Source organism: Paramacrobiotus metropolitanus, unplaced genomic scaffold (assembly GCF_019649055.1).
Source record: "Paramacrobiotus metropolitanus isolate TYO unplaced genomic scaffold, Prichtersi_v1.0 Parri_scaffold0000099, whole genome shotgun sequence".
Taxonomy (NCBI): Eukaryota; Metazoa; Tardigrada; class Eutardigrada; order Parachela; family Macrobiotidae; genus Paramacrobiotus; species Paramacrobiotus metropolitanus.
The window spans coordinates 43,151-63,104 of NW_026570319.1; the positions used below are offsets into that span (position 1 = coordinate 43,151).

The 19,954-nt window shown below is 42.9% G+C and overlaps 1 protein-coding gene across 1 annotated transcript; it reads right to left on the minus strand.

The window, feature by feature from the left end:
* Positions 1–6,691: 6,691 nt before the first annotated feature.
* LOC129597016 (uncharacterized) lies at positions 6,692–8,539 on the minus strand. The gene has a single exon (XM_055494433.1). The coding sequence runs from the start codon at positions 8,537–8,539 to the stop codon at positions 6,692–6,694; it is 1,848 nt and encodes a 615-aa protein (XP_055350408.1).
* Between the last annotated feature and the right edge of the window lie 11,415 nt (positions 8,540–19,954).

Here is a 19,954-nt window from a genome sequence, read left to right on the forward strand (position 1 = left end):
TCTCGCATCCGAGAATGATAATGCACGTCGACGAAGTAGAGGGAAAAACCCCTGACATAAGTGAAAGGTCACTAAGAGGTCAGTTAGCAAGATTCCTCACTGCGATACGAGAAAACCAGAGCAAGAAGTCTGAAGTTAATCAGGTCGAGAACAAGTCTCTACCTTTGTTGGAATGATAACTCGTGACATTTGTGTGGGCGACGAGCGCCTTATATAGTCTTGGGCACGCGCAGGTGCGACTCTTCGTACGCGCAGGCACGGTTCTGAGAACAATAGGGATTTAGAAACTAGCCAATACTCTACGATCACTGACACGTGGACTAATCACAGATAGCATCAACACAGCATTAACTAATCAGAGAAAAGGGTCAGCTCGTACTCGAGAACAATAGGTAAAGCTACGTCATGGACACGCGGTCACGTCGAAATGGCAAGTCGCGGTCAAAGTTCTCTGCTGGACATTTCTTAGAAGCATCTACTCGGACTCGGGGTCATGACTCAAGTAGTCGTTGTAGTAAAGCCTAAGCCTGTACTTCGGGGTCAAAGTAGTAGAGTAGTACCGATGTGGACGGGCTAGTACTCCCGTACACGTCACCCCCGCAAACGTAATTTCGCTGCATCGTAGTGGAACAAAAGTGGAACATCGTGGAACGACGTGAAACGAAGAGAAATGCGAACATTGGGACATAGGAAAAAGTAACATCTCCATCCGCAATCAGAGTGCGACGCTTCATCCAGCACATCCAGCAACATCCCAAGTTGCAACATACAAAGTACAACCAGTTACCATTAAGCAACGCTCACATACGAAAATATACTCGTGTTATCACATTACTGTTAAACTGGATATATTGAGCCACTACACTACAATTTTCGATTTTCACGACGCTTCAATCTGAAACACTAAGCAACGTAATAAGAACAACAGCTCAACTTTTGTAACTTAAGACATACCGCATGTTATTCTTCTTCCTCAACCGCGTGCAATTTGACACTCCACACTCTTCCTCGAACTCGTTTACTTCGTTTTCCATATCTGGCCAATAGTACATCTTCACACCATACAAGTATTGGAACGTGGATATATACTCGTCAGTTTTCGTATGCACAAGGCGGTGATGCACTGATTCCATTAATCTTTTACGCCACTGATAGGGAATGACAATGCGTCCTTCTCTTTGGTTAGCGGGTTTATGATAGAAGTAGAACTGATCAGTAGTCATGCAATTAATTTCCGCACGCACAAAATCAGTAGAAGTACTCGCGTTTTTCGGATTCCTACATAATCTATACCACTTTTGCGTGTCCGAGCATTCACACTGCTGATTTTTCCAGAAATAAGGATCGTCAACTTGTTCATCAGTTAAAGCAACCTTACGATCTTCTTTAGCTACACGTGGCCTAGTCCAACCGGGCTTACCAAAATTTTTCTCCGCTTCTATTTGACGAACGATTTCCATATAGCCTCCAAGCTGCTGTTCTTCCCTGACATCTGAGTCACCTTTGCTTACAATATCGCTGCTATTTTCACTAATACGCTCAATACTAAAACGAGACTCTCAAGTCTCTCAACGAGGTTTGCTGGAAAGCGGCCCTCGAGACCAATACGACTGTTCTGTGCTGGTGGTAATGCACGGGATGAGGAAAGGTCATACACAAGCACAATCACACACTGCCACAAGGCTCACAACTTTAATTCATAAAATCACACGTTAGCAAATTAATTGCCGTCACGTAAGACGGAGAAACTCAATTGAATTTCATTAGAATTTCCATCTCAACACCGCATCATTAAACAGCCTGTTAATCAGTGATTACCGGTAATCACTACAAACTTCCACCCGACGGTGGCTTACACACTTCCGGTGCTTTACACGCTTTACCCCCCTCTTTAAGAGGAGGAAATACCTGTCCTCCGTAAAACAACAACACAAACAATCCAAAACCACGGTTAAACAACACAAAGTTACGGTTAGAGATCCAAGTAAACTTTGGCAACAGGATGAAGGAAAATGGAACGGCACGTGTGCGATACAAATGGAACAAATCCATTTGGTGTCGAAGGCAAAATTTCGGACGGTAGCGATCCATTTAAGCAAGGAACGTCCATCCAATTGAGAACACGATCCATCCAACGGGAACGGAGAATGATGCGGGTAGCAGCATCCGGTGGTGATGCGCGACTTTCAAACAGTCTATCAACATATGTGAGCCATTTAATTTCAGGGAATTTATTAATCTGGGTATATTACTGTATGTTGGTAATTTAAGTTTACATGGTAAATCACCATTATGGGAATTTAGGCATTAAAGGGAATTACGGAAATGGTAATCTATATTTTAACGGTCATTTTGGAGACGACGACCACACGACTTTACGCGAAGTATTCGTATAAGTTATTTAGTACAGATTTCGCTTGTTTACGAATACGATCAGATCGTCTAAGGACATTCGTTTCGTCGTTTTCAGAGCTAACTGGCTCAACAGTTGGTACTTTAGGATTGCCCACGTCGGTAGTCACAGTATTGGGTAATTTCTGTACGGTAATATTGTCAGAAATACTAGATTTCTGAGGGAATATACGGCGTAAATAGTCATTTTCACTGTCCTCTACATCCAAATCGATCGGTTTAAACCGTTTTAATTCGGAAATATGGACAATATTAATCAGGTTATTTTTTGGAACTTTCTGAAGGGACTTTAAGGTAACGTTTCCATCGGGACTTAATTCGGTAATTTCGTATGGACCTTTGAACTTCAATTCTAATTTCTGAGTTCGACCAACGGTACGCTGTTCATCTTTGACCCATACTTTATCACCGATAATAAAGGGATTTTCAACTTTATTTTTATCGTAATTTTGTGCATTTTTCTCGTGCACACGCTCACTTAATATTTCAGAGAAATCAAGAGCATTTTTCCACTTCTGCCGTAACTCATTCCAGTATTCGGCATTAGTCTGCTTACTGATTTCTTGCAAACTGGCATTTTTAAAGATGGTATCAACGGTCAATATAGGTTCGGTAGCAAACATAAGGTAATATGGAGAGGCGTTTGTGGTACTATGCTGAGTCGTATTATACGCATAAATGATAAATTTAGCGTATTCAACCCAGTTATCTTGTTTCTGGTTAATATACATGGTCAGTTTTTCACCGATAAATCGCATCATTCTCTCAGCACGGGTATTAGACTGAGGGTGATAAGCTGTGGTAAAACGGTGTTGTATACCGATCAGCTTATTGATCGCTGCGATAATATGACTGGTAAATCCAGTTCCACGGTCTGAAGTAAGGTATTTAGGGGGACCGAATTTAAGGATAATTTCTGTAAGAACAACCTGTGCTATCTCAATCGCACTGGTAGTCCTAACGGGAACTGCAATCGCATAACGGGAAAAATTCTCAACAGCTACAAGCAGGTATTGGTATCCATCTTTTACATGGAAGGGCCCAAGGTGATCTAGAGACTACGACTCAAGTAGCTTATGAGTACGTAATTTCTGCATGTACCCGGTAGGAGCAATATTCATGGCATTGCGCTTTTTACACAAGTGACAGCTCTCACAGTAGGTTTCGATATATTTGGTCATCCTAGGGAAGAAGTAGCGGTTATGCATTTTCTCGAATGTACGATGATAACCAACATGTCCTGCCATCGGACAGTCATGACATGCATAAAGGATGTCTGCACGTAACGTCTTCGGTAACACAATTAACAAGGTATTTTTACCATGACGCGAACGTACTTTATAGAGAACTTTATCGACAATTCGGAATGTGTCGATACGTTTCTGGTACGCTTTCCGTAATTTAACGTATTTTTCTGGATCACTCAATATGGTAACAATTTTCTGACAGAATGCGTCGGTCATTTGCTCACGTATGAGCAATTCGGTATTTTTAATCTCAAAGTGAATATAGGTATTAATGGCATATAAGGGAATTTCGCAGTCATCTTCGTTTTTTTCGGACTTTTCGAAGGGATTACGGCTTAATAAGTCTGCATCGGCATGCAAACGGCCCTTACGGTACTCAATCTCAAAGTCATACTGCTGTAAGGATAAGGCCCATCGGTTCAGACGACCTTCAGGTTCTTTGAGACGCATTAGGTACCTTAAGGCATTATGATCGGTAATTATTTTAAATTTCTTTCCGGTAAGGTAGTGTTTATACTTTTTAACGAACCAAACGATAGCGTAACATTCTTTCTCAGTGGTACTATAGTTCTTCTGATGCTTGTCAAGCATTTTCGAACCATATGCGACCACATGCCATCCATCGGGATGCATTTGTTCAGCAATTACGCCCACACCAACACCAGAGGTCTTAATCTGCGTCTCTAGCGTGGGATTGAATGGTTTTAATATCGGAGCGGTAATAAGGCATTCTTTCAGCTTCTGAAAAGCGGTATTACAGGCTTTCGTCCACTGAAAAGCAACATTTTGCTTGGTCAACTGAATTAGGGGAAATGCAATCGTGGAGAAATTATTAATGAATGCAAGGTAATAAGTTAAAGCGCCGATAAAGGATTTTATTTCTTTCGGTGTTGTAGGAATCGCAAAATTCTGAATTGCTTCAACCTTAGACGGATCTGGTTTGATTCCGTCGTTACTCAGGATAAATCCGAGGAATTTTATCTGGTTGAAAGCAATTTCACACTTCTTGGGACTAATCGTGAATCCAGCTTTTGACACGGCGGTCAAAACTTGATCGAGTAAATTTAAATGCTCTTCAAAGGTATGCCCACCGATAAGAACATCATCAATATAACACACTACACCTTTCCACTTAAGGTGGTGTAGGATGGAATCGATTGCACGCTGGAAGGTAGCTGTAGCTCCATTCAGACCAAATGGCATACGAACGAATTCGTACTGGCCATCCATGGTCACGAATGAGCACTTGGGAATATCAGTATCTTTAACACGGATTTGCCAAAATCCACTGTTAAAGTCGAGGGAAGTATAAAATTGGGACTTTCCAAAACTACTAATCGCATCTTCCACTCGTAGTAAAGGCCACATGGGACGATTAGTCAGTTTATTTAACGCACGGAAATCTACACAAAATCGAGGTTTGTCAGTAGGATCTTTCTTATTGACCAGGACAACGGGGAACGACCAAGGTGACTTCGACTCACGAATTATGCCATCACGCAACATTTCATCCACTTGTTCGTTAATGGTCATTCTCTGAGCGTAGGAAGTCCGCCAAGGTGTTTTCTTAACAGGTTTGTTGTCTGCGGTATCAATTTCATGGACAACCTCGGAAAATTCACCAAGTTTACGAGATTTAGAAGGAAACACCTTCTTATGTTTCAGAAACATGTTAATTAGCTTCTGATGATCAGAATTTGGTAATTTAGGATTAAACTTCATCTTGGTAATGTGTTCTTTGAATTCTTCGTCGGTTAGGTTGGAATCACTGGTCTTCGGGTCATTTTCAGTGGTAGTTACAGTAGAATTTAATTCTACTTCAACCACGTTGATGTCGGCAAGATCATCAACTTTCTCACAGGTACAAACGTTAACGTTCTTTTTAATACGGACTTTACGCTGCGAGAAGTTGGTAATTAATATCTCTGCTTTGCCATTAACTGAGGTAGCAAGACAATTGCCGACTGATACCAGGTGATTCAACATTAGGTTCTTATTGGGAGTTAACAACACAGGACTACTGTAATTGTCTGGTAAATCAATCATGAGTTTAATTCCGGATTTCTTGGGAATTATGATGGTATTCTGAATAAGAATATTCGTTTTCTCCCATCTCAGACCAATGTGATTGATTATAGCCTCAGGTTCATTGACAATTCCTTCAGTAGGTACTGTAGTATCAACTGGAGTGGAAGGAGACTGCACAGCATCTGTTTTAGAAACTTCAACTGACACAGTCTTGTCTTCACTTGGTACATTAACAACTGCGGTATTTACGGTAGTAGGAACTTGGTTTTCAGGAATGGGATTTAAGACAGCTTTATTACCGGTACTGTACACTTGCCTCAAGAGGTAATTAGGTACAAAACTCTTCTGAGAGTAATGCAAATCTTGCAGGTCAGAAATGATAGTACTATTAATCTGAATCTTCTTAGAAGTTTCAGGTTTCAGGTCTCCTTCAAAGCATAAGCGATCGGTTTTGGGATGTATCCAAACGCCAGATGCTTTGCAGAAATCATTTCCAAGGATCACAAATTCTCTCGGAGAGTTACAGATAATATAAGCTTTATGGGGAATTATTCTGCCATTCAGTTCAACGGTAATATCAGATTGGTACATTTCATCCTTTTGAAAGGTTTGGGAAATAGTAGTGAAGTTCAATTTGGGAGCTTTGGAATCACACCTTCGAAATTGCAAACGCAATTTCGAAGCTGTGTGCTCGCTGATAATGGAACAGCTAGCACCGGTGTCAACTAACACGATGACCTTTTGGTTATTGATGATTGCTGGTGCATACACTGGTTTCACAATATCAGGCATCCCAAAAGAACGAAACGGGGTTTTATTAGGGTCACTTTTAACGGTATTCACGTAATTATCTGAAAATCTGACTGAGAAATCATTCACATCGACATTCTGATTGGTACTTCTGTTAGGAAATTGACCACCATACTTAAAATGTCGGCACTTGTCATAACGGTAGGGAGGCTTTCGGTAATATCTGCCACATTGACCTCCTTTCTGATGTGGCATTAGGCTTTTCCCTCACGGGACTCCCAAAAATCAGGGGTATAATTGTCACGGATGAAGTCATCGTATTCTTTCTGAACACGGTACAGCACACCACGAGGACACTTCGGCTCAACGTGCTCAAGGTCCTGTGGTTTCGCTTTGGTACATTGCTTAAAGGTATGACGGTAATCGAGACACACGGGACAGAACAGCTTACCAGACCGTAGTCGGTAGCTTTCGAAATCAAGTTCGTTTCGAGGGAATCTCCATTCAGTCACAGGTGCATCACGACGTTCACGGGAATTAGACTTTCGGCGGGTAGGATAACGATCCGAACTTCGCGATCGGTCCCGGTCACGGGACCTCTCACGAGAACGATCACGGTTACGGTCATAGTCACGGGTATCTCTGCGATCACGGAACAGGTTATCACGGAACTGCCGGGCATAAGTTCGGTTACTCCGGTAATTACGATCGTAACTGCGACTGCGGTCACGTCGGTAATCACGGTACTTCGAACTATCAGAACGTTCACAGTTCCGATCACGGTTATCACGAGAACGGCTTCTGCCACGGTAATTCGACTGGGAATTATTCTTCATGAAATTCACTTCAGCATTATCACAGGTAACATTCTGAACCACGGGAGTATCGGTCTTATCAATGTTCGCAATTTTGGTCAGCACTGATCGCATCTTGTCAACTGACTTGGCATCAGTGACTGCCAGTAACTTGCGGTACTCGGGTATATTCATGAATGCTCGGGTAATTTCTGCGATCTTGTCGTCTTCGGACATTAAGGGGTTTACTTCGTCGAACAGGACCTGTAATTCGTCAAAGAATGTATCAACATCTTGACCAGGTCTAAATGTCTTCTGGGACAACTCGATTTGCTTATTGAGCTTGTAATCAGCAGGTAAGTATCGTTTGACCAAGATGGACTTCCATCCATCGTAGTCGGTATTCTGATTCGCTTCCCACATAGACTCAAAGAATTTACGAGGGGAATCTTCAAGGTATGCAGGTAACAATAGAATCTTCTTTGATGTTGACCAACCTAGACTGTTGGTAGCACGGTCATATTGCCGGAAGAAATCGGTAATAATCAGTTCGGACTTGTTCGCGAATTTCTGAATACCGAAATCTTTCACGGAGACTTTGTGAGAATCAACGGTAGTTGATGATGACTGGGAATTAGTACTCATCTTCGATAAAGCTTCAACAAGCTGGGACATTGAGACGGAATTTCGGTCACGTTCGAGATGATCGATGCGATCAAGCATCTGCTTGCGTTCGCTTTCGATATCCCGACGGACAGTTTCTTCATGCAATAAAAGAATATTATCCAGGACTCGCTTTTCATTATCGTTTAGCGTGCCCAAAAAGGTACGGTACTCAGATTCTGTTCGGGACTTTTGGGTCTGTGAATCACTGATCGCTTCAATATCTTCATTTGCGGGATCGCGTTCGGTACTCGCATTCGTATCGGTACTTGTATTGGTAACTGTACGAGAATCAGCAGCCTTACTGCCACCGGCCCGATTGTCCGGATCCGCAGTGGACCGAACATCGGTGTTAACCGGTTGTTTCTGGGAAGCTTCGGCAGCTTTTGCTGCATCGGTCGACTTTGAGGTAGTATCCGCAATTCTACGGGAATTATCGGACAAAGGTTCGGGATCCTTCGGCAGGCGTTCAACGACGCTTGCGAGGGTAATTTTCTGAGCAATGAGGTGATCAGCGATATCGCTTTTCATAACGTCCTTGGTAGTACCGGGACGCATACGCAAGACCTCACACAGCTTCTTGAGCTGCTTCACTGAATCTTGCGTAGCATTCAGCTGTTCAATCACTTCAGCTTTAGTAGCCATTATGCGGTAATTAGCGGTAATTAGTGGTAATTAATAGCATACGCTGGTATGCGAGTGCGGTAATATCACTGTTGGTAATTGAAACGCAAACGGGAATTTTGCTGTATTGTTGTACAGCTCAATTGTGGCTTGCGCCAATCAATTTAACGCGAGACGGTAATTTCCTGTACGTGACAGGTTATTGTTCTGAGACTGCGACCCAGACAGAATCCAGGTACGCAGTCGGGAAATATCCGACAAACACGGAAATGACCTTTCAAATTTACGAAAGTGCTTATCTCAGCAAGGAACAAGCAGATTTTATAGAATCGTAATTTCAAGGTCACCAGAAAATTAACGATGAGAGTAATAAATAGGTAATTTTACACTGGTTAAAATTATGCTGGAAACTGTCCGGTAGCAATACGTCCACAATTATGCGAGTTTTTCCACGATAAACGGTAAATTAACAGTGATTTAATCACTGTACCTGTAGACTTGCGTGCTGTTGATGACGAGGAACTGGTTCCGGACTCGTCAGTTTTCTTCTTCTTTTCCGTCTTCTCTACGGGCACGACTGAGGCAGAGCGCTTTTCGGACTCCTTGGCGGGAAGCTTATGAATCCTGTACGGCTTCTCCACAGGTTTCGGGACGATGACAGACTCGAGTGAAGGGGAAGGCTTGGACGAGCTAGGCTTGACAGCAGGTTTATCGACAGACGATTTCTGCAGCTCAGGTTTCCGTGTAGACTGAACTTTCACGGGACGACTGTCTTCTGCTGCTTTCTTCACAGGCGGACGGGATGGAGGACGTGAGTCCGATACTCCAGAGGAATCAGATTCAGATGAAGACAACGGCGAACGCTTGCGGGACTTCCGCGAACCCATGAAGACCCAGGAGCGCCATAAAACGAGACTCTCAAGTCTCTCAACGAGGTTTGCTGGAAAGCGGCCCTCGAGACCAATACGACTGTTCTGTGCTGGTGGTAATGCACGGGATGAGGAAAGGTCATACACAAACACAATCACACACTGCCACAAGGCTCACAACTTTAATTCATAAAATCACACGTTAGCAAATTAATTGCCGTCACGTAAGACGGGGAAACTCAATTGAATTTCATTAGAATTTCCATCTCAACACCGCATCATTAAACAGCCTGTTAATCAGTGATTACCGGTAATCACTACAAACTTCCACCCGACGGTGGCTTACACACTTCCGGTGCTTTACACGCTTTAATACACTGTTCCCGAGCACTTACTGTACTTTCCACATTATCTTAGTGGACTGGCTCACTCCCGGAAACCGTAACTACCTGTTCTTCATCATTACCTTTCAACCTCTCAAGGCGTTCACGCATATCGACAGACTTAGGATCCACTGCACTACGATCTATCGGCATATCATTCGTAACTTCTCTCTGCTGGGCGGCTGACTGAGATACACCCCCGCAAACTTGCTGTGCTACTGCATCCGAAACATCGTCTTCCACCGAACACCCATTTCGCTGCCGTAAACTTGCAACATACTGAATATCATTTAAAAACTGTTCCTCAATACTTTCCAGTTTTTTCAACTTTTCACGAATTTCAACCAATAGCTGCTCACACAGCGGTTGTATCGCTGTTACAGCGTTAGATACATCTCCGTAAACTTGCTTACTTACATTTTCACTTACGCCATCGGTTTGTACTGACATGTGCATCACCGTCGCTGGTTGGGAATACCCCCGCAAACTTGACTGAGAACCGGGTTCGACTCCTGCCTGACTTACCGTAGAAGAATGTGGAACATTCTGCGTCTGCACTGGATACTGCTTGGCTGGCCACTGTTTTACCGCGGAACGAAACTGCATAGCGAAAACTTGAGGCGCGTCCTGTGCTAAAGCACTATGTACCATTTTGTACGGCACCAATTCCGCTTCTTTACAAATTCCAATACGTTCTGTGCGCATAAGCGCTGGCAAAGAAGGACCAATTCTCGCACGTGGATGAAGGAGAGGATCAAACTTGTGAGCGCGAATAACATCTGACATTTTATGTGTGGTACGATAAAACATATTGGTTCTTACCGTAGGATCTCTGCGCGAAGGACGCAAGGACATCGCATTAAAATCAAAAATCAATGGTTTGGTCGACAAAAAGTCCATACCGAGAACAATATGATCTCGATCAAGGGCGGGACTGACTAAGCAAGCATGTTCATAGCTATTACCGAATGACGAAACACTAAGTAATGCACAAAGTGGCTCGACCACTCGTGAACCGTACGCTCCTTCCACTAACAACCCTTTCATGCGATCCGGGCATTGGAAAATGTATAAATCCATTTCCTTAGCCAACTTGTTAGGAATGATAGAGATACTGGAACCAGTATCTATCATTACTTTTACCTTTTTACCCAAGAACGTCAACGTCGTGTATAATGCTTGTGCATCGAGAGTGGGCAACAGACAGACCTCATTCGTTACCGGATATTGACTAACGTCAACTACAGTACTCGTACTCAGAGCATAATGTTCAATGTACGCCTTAAACTCAAGCAAATTAACCTGTGCACCAAACTGCCTTAACATATCTGCCGTAGGTTCGTGCAATCTGGGACAGGCTAATGGCCGATCACAAGTCAGTGCCGGGTGCAAGTTATCGCACTTGTAACAAATTTCCCTGCCATTATCCAAACGCCATCTTCCTCTCTGAATCTGATCTTCATTAAACTGCTGAGCATTTTGCTGAACATTACCGTTAAATTGCTGCTGATTATTAAAGCCGCCATTATTTCCAAAATTGCCATTACGATTAAAATTGTTATTACCGCGATTAAAATTTTGACCATTATTATTAAAATTTCCATTATTACTGAAATTACCGTTAGGCTGACCATTACCATTTTGTGGCATGCCAACATTCACGTTCACTGGGACCGGCACTGGCTGTCCACCAGCTAACATCTGAGGTTGTTGATCGTAGAACATGGGCACACCGTGCTGCACGGGTTGCACATTATTCCATTTCCCTGAGTTATTATACTGCTTCTGATAGCTACCACGGTTATTATTATTGAAATTACCGCGATTATTCGAATTCCGAAATTCAAAACTTTTCTGAGGGATAAAATTACCACTGTTACGTTTTTCACTTTCAAGGGACGCCTGCATCTTCTCCAATTTCTGTAACCGCTCTACCATATCATCGACTGTCTTAATGTTCTGCGGATACAACTGCATGAACCAGCTCTCCCTGTTCGCTTTAAGACCGTCCAAGAGAGCAGTCACACGCTCATCCTCAGGTAATTTCAGTTCTTCAAACCAACGACAAAAACTATCTGTATAAGTATCTACCGTATCGTCGTGTCGGAAAATACGAGCATTCATTTCACGACGCATATCTGCTGAAGTTACGGCTAAATTAAAATGTTTCAGTAATTTCGGACGGAAAAAGTCTTCCCAACTCTCATCTGGATTTTCATCAAAAAGCTTTTTAAACCACGCTGCAGCATTACTGCGCAAAGACGCTGCCACTGCTCTACAAGTTTTCTCGTCATCCCAGTTATTAGACAAAATGCACATGTCGACACTGGTGAGCCACTGATCTATCGGACCTGACTTCTTAGTGCCTTCATACGGCTGCAATCGCAAAAAAGTATCTGACCTACTTGGCCCACTACTTCTGTCACTTCTTACTGCAAAAGCTTTCGCCATTTCAACTAACGCCTTGTTCTGCGATTCCATAATAAAACGAATGTTAGGGTCAATTGCTGGTGCTGCCGGTGCATCACCATGCAACGATCGCGCGGGACTGTGACGATCGACACTGCCATCATGCATGACAATATCGTCTGGTGGGGGAGGTAAAAATTCTTCGTTCAAATTACCAAACGGCTGTTGCTGCTGCGCGTACATACCGGGTTGGTGGCACTGTACTACGTTTTGCGGCGGCACTGCCTGGTGTACATTTTGATTATACACTGACTGCCTAACTTCCTGAGGAACTGCTTGAACAACAGGTGCGTCGGGATGCAATACACCCCCGCAAACTTGCTGTGACCCAGTACTTACAATAAACGGAACCTGACCTGAATGTTTGCCAGCTGTAATGCCACTGTTAACTGATATGCTATTACCTTGCTGAATATCGTAGTGCGATGGCTCTGCATGCACTGCACTATGCATAGGCGGCTGCGCTGAGCGTGGCTCACGCACCACTGCTTCCCTAATACGGCCAACTGGTGCTGCTACACCCCCGCAAACTTGAGTGCTACCACTACTTCCATTAACTGCCGACGGAATACCTGAATTTACTGGCATAAAGCCTAGCGACTGACTCAACGACAAATACGAAAAATTATCTTGGGCCGGCGGCCGACTAAAAAATGCGTTACCCGTACCTACTGGTATTTCCTTCTGGAACGCCCATTCCTTTTCGAACGTTGCTTCTTTGTTACCCGCTTTGGCTTCTTTAAGCTCCTGTCTCAGCCGTTCATTACGCTCCATTAAATCGCAAATTTCCGAGTCCTTTCCGTCAATTCTCAATCCAGTTGACTTGAACAGTTTGTCTTTCTCTTGACACGACTCGTCACCACTTCGCACTTTTTGGAATATTTTGAATATTTTGGAAACATGACTGATTGCGACTTTTCTTTTGACTTTTCTGGCTCAAAAGTTAATTGGGAAAAATTTATACCCGAACTTAAGAAATTTGTTAACCATGTAAAGTGCCTGGAATCGAAAATCGAAGAATTGACTGTCGAAAATGTGGCCATCAAGAACCAGCTGAAATTCACTCCCTTCACAACCTTGCCAAGTCTTGCCGTGGAGCCTCCTAAGGAGAACCTTTTGTCGTCTAATGATATCGCTGAATTAAAGAACGGAGTGCAAGAGCTATGTGAACGAGTTTTCGTGATAGAATGTGGACTCGCCACTGGCGGTGAGACCCTGCGCGGGGATACGACAGCGATGATGTGATCTCGGACCCTCTTGTTGCGCGTGTTGTTGATGAAAACTGGATACGCTCCGGGAAATTGGGAACTTCTGGATGAGAAGAGGAAGACGATGGAGAAAAAGGGGCACTGTGGAAACCTCGAAAAGTTGAAGTGCCGCGGCTTGGTGCGATGAAATGTCCTGAGTTTATGCCAGCTGGCATTGAAACCCGATCGAACCCTTCGCCTATGTCATCTCCGCCAACCCATGCTTCGTATGCACATGTCGTTGCTACTAAGCGGTTGCCAAAATCTATTCGTGGATGTCAGATCTACAACGGTGCTGACGTGGAACCTCGCAATGAATTGAGCAAGACCCTGCAGTGTAAGCGAAAACCACATGCTGATTTTTGCGTGAAAGGTATTCCTCGCCTTGAAAATTCAAATTTCACCAGTGTGAAAGCATACAACAATTTCATCGCCAATCAGCTGAACAGCGAAGGAATTTCTACCAGATTCGTAAGTGTTTTTGTTCCCCCACGTGGAGACAAGCGCACTGCGACGTTTGCGCGGATTGGAATATTCAAAGACGATGCTGATAAAATCCTACGACCTGAACTTTGGCCCTCCAACGTTTTCGTGCGAGAATGGGTGTACTGATTGATCTTGTTGACTATTGTGATATCCTTCGTTTTATGTTACATACTGAAATAACTTTGTTTACTGTGCATTGTGATTACGATAGCTGGAAGAATTTTTGAAAGGGGCTGTCATTTTTTGTGGCAGCTGATCTTGAACGTTTGTCTGCAACCTCGTGCAGGCGTTTACCTGATTGTTGTAGACGTTAAGCTGATTAAACAAACAAACAAACAAACAAACGACGCATTTAGCTTACGCTCTCTGTCCAAGGCTGCTTTTAAATCCCTTTCTGCGACTATTTTAGCATTTTTCTCTGCCTGACAATTTACTTTTGACTGCTCAATTTCCAAGGAGAGCTTTTTCTCCGTATCTTTATGCGCTGCATACGAAGTTACCTGCTTGGACTGTACCAAATTTCCGTGAACCTGCTTCAAATTATCGAACTGTGAGCACACTTGATTTAGAGCGACTTCCAGTTCCTGATTTTTCTGAATCGTTTTCGCAAAATCAACGTTATCGTCTTCAAGTTCCTTAACCTGTTTCCTCAACTTACTACACTCATTCTGACACTGCCTCAACAAGGCCTGGTCATTGTCCCTATACTGCCTGACATTATTCAAGTCATTCTTTACATAATCGACTTCATTCTGCATGTTTTCCTTACTCACTTTCTCTCTTTCGATGATCTGATTTAATCTGTCAATTTCGTCCCTAGAATTAACCTGCTGTAAGCACAAGGCGATATAGCCTTTTGTGCACCGAATTAATGTACCTATCGACTCTCTCGTAACAGTTCTGACTTCCTGCTCTGACTGCGAGGCACGAAGCCTTTCCTCGACTGCCTTCACTTCTTCTACAAACTCACGCCGCATTGGCTCGAAATATTTTTCCTGAACAAACTGCCTCAACTCTGGCTGCATCGGGTGCCACAGACCCAAAATGTCACCGCCACCTTCAGGTAAATCATCATCCAATAAAGACCGATTGCCGTGATTAAAGGCAGTATCATTTAAACTAGATTCTGACGACGGCGATTCATTACGACGAGTAATATTATTGAAATTAAAAAGAATTTCAGAATTAGTGGACGCATTGCCACTGACAGTTATACTCGTATCATGTGCCACTGCACTACGATCGAGCGAATTTTGCGCTAACGCTGCATTATCATTGTCCAAAGCGATTTGGCCTGGACCCGCATTTACTGTTACTGCGACTGACTCAAACACTGCCTGAATACTAGGAGGGGGCAAGGTCGTATTTTCAACACCTTCAGTAGCACTGCTCACCAGGTCTACCAATGGCGCGTTATTTTTCCCGGAATTTTCAACAATTACCGAAGCATTTAAATGCTTATCTGACGCAACTGCTGTAATTCGAGTACGCAAATTCTTATTCTGACTCATCTCCTTTTTGACCCTGACTTCCTCTTTGTACGCGTCAATGTTCTGAACAGCCCAGTCTTTTGTTAACTGAAATTCTTCCTCAGACATATCAACATATTGGGAGGGAACAGACCGTTCGTTATCCATCCAAGCCCCATAATAACTGGGTGCCCGTAATAACGAAGTATTCTTGTCTTCCCAGTCAACCCATTGTTGACTGCAATATGCACTTTTAACATCCGGAGGTTCGATACCAACCGCTCTGTACATAAGACCCAAGGGAATGCGACGCGAGAATTTATATTTCGTGTCGTATTCACCCTCACTAGCTGAGTACTGCAACCTATCTGCACTGATTTTCCTGACTGGCCAAAAGCCATCCCGTTTAACCACGTAATCACCTGACTCCGACAGTTTGTTGAATTCGAAAACTGCTTAAAATACACCGTACGACAGGCTGAATAAGCGAGCCTACACGAAGAATGCTTTAGCCGACCTTTGAGGTTTCGACTAAAAATGCACAGCTAGTACTACGTATTGAGCACTGCTACACGGATATGCAAGACGTAATGCTTGCCGCTTCTGTCTAATTTTGAACCCAAAATCCCAGGAAATATACACTGGCTAATCCGGTATGCGGACGTCATCAATTGTATACTCGCACTAACCTGAACTGATGAATTCAAAATGAATTCCTTTTGCTGAATGTTAATTTTCCGAACGTTCTCAGTATTAGAGAACACCGCGACTTCTGAGTGGATTTATGCCGAATGCATATCCGGGTATTTTCACACGCACAATTTTTATGAATTTTTGACTCTCAGCATTAGAGAGCGGAACTTCTGATTAACTGAATGCCACTACACTACGATTATCCAAGCATTATGGATACACCTTCTGACTCATACAACATACAGCTGACCTTTAAGGTTTCAACCGTTTTATGACACACTGTACAGCTATCCCGTTTATATGAGGATACTGTAATTTACACCGCACACTCATTAGCTGACCTTTAAGGTTTCAACTACCTTACCGATTACCGCTAAACTGACACGAGGGCTAATTTCTAGCTACCTGTGACGCTGCGTAATTACACAATAGACGGCTATATCCGCTCTATTGTTTATAGAGTTCAAGATTTTCACAGACAACGAAACGTAGAACAATGGCTGCTCCGTTGACTCGGGCACGCCTTTGTCTCGAAAGTTCAAAATTTTCTTACACAAAAGAATTTGGACAAAGAACGGCTATAAATTCTGCGAATTTTTTCGCGTTATTCACTCACCAATTCCACTCAGCTTTTCCCTGCTGCCGCTGCCGTTCACTTTTCGTCGTCTATCTGGCTTGCCCGTAAAAATAAAAAAAAATTTGACTGATTACAGTCTTAAGGTGCTTTTTCAATTTCAGTCATTCAAGATGACGCATACACGAACAGTTTTCAAGTGCCTATACTGTTCTCAGTCCGTATTGTCACCCAAAATATATATCGTTAAGTGCGAATCAATCTAACATCAAATAAGCCTGGGGACTCGGCACCCTAGGTCAGAACTGGAACGCAGACCTCCTGCACCACACTAGTGGCTCCTAACGGACTTTCTTAAATGTGGGCTCTCTCGAGTTGACCACCAACCATCCTGCACCATTAATTTAATAAATTTACCATCCACTAATTTTCCGCAACATCGGGGAAAATCGAACCTGAGTTGGGCGCCATGTCGTGTAATAGATAAAAAGCAGACGTTGCACAGTGCTTGTCTTTATCCTCACTGCCGACCACGACACAATCGGTAAAGAGCGACTCTTATCTCAAACTGTTGGGAAGAAGTAGTAGGATGGCAATTAGAAGTAGAAGATCAGGAACAAGTCAGGAACTGCTGGAACTCAGGAATCCCTGCTGCAAACACAATACACAAAGATACGAGTATACTTACCTGACCTCACGCTAGATGTTAGCAGAAGCGGTAAGAGAAACTATCCATCAACTCGGCACTACGAGGCATGAAGATCGAAGAGGAGAACAAGACCAAAGGTCACGGGATGCAAGTGGGAGCTAGTGGGTAACCTGTTACGTCACGAGACTATCCGAGAATGATAATGCACGTCGACGAGGTGAAGGGAAAACCACTGACATAAGTGAAAGGTCACTAAGAGGTCAGTTAGCAAGATTCCTCACTGCGATACGAGAAAACCAGAGCAAGAAGTTAATCAGGTCGAGAACAAGTCTCTACCCTTGTTGGAATGATAACTCGTGACATTTGTGTGGGCGACGAGCGCCTTATATAGTCTTGGGCACGCGCAGGTGCGACTCTTCGTACGCGCAGGCACGGTTCTGAGAACAATAGGGATTTAGAAACTAGCCAATACTCTACGATCACTGACACGTGGACTAATCACAGATAGCATCAACACAGCATTAACTAATCAGAGAAAAGGGTCAGCTCGTACTCGAGAACAATAGGTAAAGCTACGTCATGGACACGCGGTCACGTCGAAATGGCAAGTCGCGGTCAAAGTTCTCTGCTGGACATTTCTTAGAAGCATCTACTCAGACTCGGGGTCATGACTCAAGTAGTCGTTGTAGTAAAGCCTAAGCCTGTACTTCGGGGTCAAAGTAGTAGAGTAGTACCGATGTGGACGGGCTAGTACTCCCGTACACGTCATAACAATCATTATTAAGTGACGGGGTTTTCAATTTTAACGAAAATTAATTGCTGATACGGGCTCTTCTTTGGTGTTTCAGTTCTGTATATGACAAGGTGCACGATCAGTCGAAAACACATGGCCAGCCTGTTTAGCAATTTGTGCGAAATTTGTGGGTTTCCAAACACGCGGTTGTGTTACGTCTTTTCTGGTCGAATTACTATACTGTGGTAAAGTGCACAGCGCCGTTGACAACGTACTAGGCTGTACCCAGCGGAAGTTGTAATGTTTTAGTTATTTATACCAAATTAACCGCAATTAAATTAATAATGTACTGTACTACCAGGTAGGTAGATGGTATCATGGTACAGAGATACATATCTGTAGCACAGGAATTCAGATATCTATATCACAAGTTTTGCAAACGCTAGCGGCGTCCGATCGTGTAGCGAAGTCATTCTTTCTTTAATCGCTTCGTTAAAATTTAGGATTATATTAAAGCTTGTACCTTCGCTGATGTTTTCCAATGGTAAGTCTAAAGACATTGCGCTTACACCACGCTAACATGTCCATTCTTTTAAGTCTTTTACCACCTTATTCTTCGTTTCTTTTAGTCCTGTCTATTCTTCTTTCATTCTATCATAATGTCCATATCTTATAATGTCCATATATATGTCTGATCTTATATTTATTTCGACAACAGCCAGTATACATAACAAAATGCCTGCGCTGATTTACGCTAATAAAAACGATCGAATTTAACTGATTTATGGGAGATGAATTCATTGTTTAATCCGATGCATATTTCAGCATTCCCAAACCCGCCAGCCTACATTCGCTGAGTGTATATTAGCGGGCTGGGGTATGAAAAAATAGCATTGATTGCGCGGAAGTGTTTTGTACACATCGATCATTTCTGTACTGCAATCCGCTGCTCGACAGCATTTAATTTTGTTAATTGTCTGCGCTTGTACCAACGCTTGCAGCTGCAACTTGCAAGTAAGATGCGTCGTGACAGAACAAAACTACGCTCTGGTGAGAAGATGTACTGTCGGGCGATACGATAACTAGGGCGTTTTTCATTTTTTCAATGAATTCACTCCAGGCATGTGTACTAGATGCTATTCTTCATATACAAAAATTAATTTGAATTGAAAATGTTTTCTTATTGCTTTACTTTTTTTATTCAATATATTTTTCTACAAAACGATTTTGAAAATGAAGGCAACAGTATTTAAGAATACTGACGCAGATCCTGCCAGCGAATGCCATTTGGTTGATACTTTTGTAAGATTTCTATGACTTCAGTGAGCGGTTACCAGGCAATTTCCCGACCGCTTTGCGATCTGATGAAACCGTGCTTGGAATCATTAGAATGCTCAAAAATTCTACAATTTTCTTTGAATATCAAATCGTCCTGAAGTAATAAAGTGGAATTAGACATCTCAGAGAAACCACTTTCCTACATCGAGGTAATTTGATTTTTAATGAAAATTATTGAATTTCTGAGTGTTCTACCGATACCAATCACAAACTGGCCAGAGTGAAGGGTACGGAACCATAATAAACCATACCCCATAAACCACGAAACGTAAACACGTTTCTTCTTTCCGATAACATTTAGAAGGGTGTGTGTTTGTATGTTGTTTTTTATTATACAGAGACCTGTTCGCAAGCAAATCAGAAAAATATAAATCTACCGGAAGTAGCATCTACTGTGCAAAGTAGGCATGCATGGTGTTGCACGATGAAGAATAACCCGGACGACATGAAAACGATATAGTTTTGTCGAAAATTTTCTTAACAGGCGCACGAGTATGTTGTATACATGCACAGTAAATTTACGTTG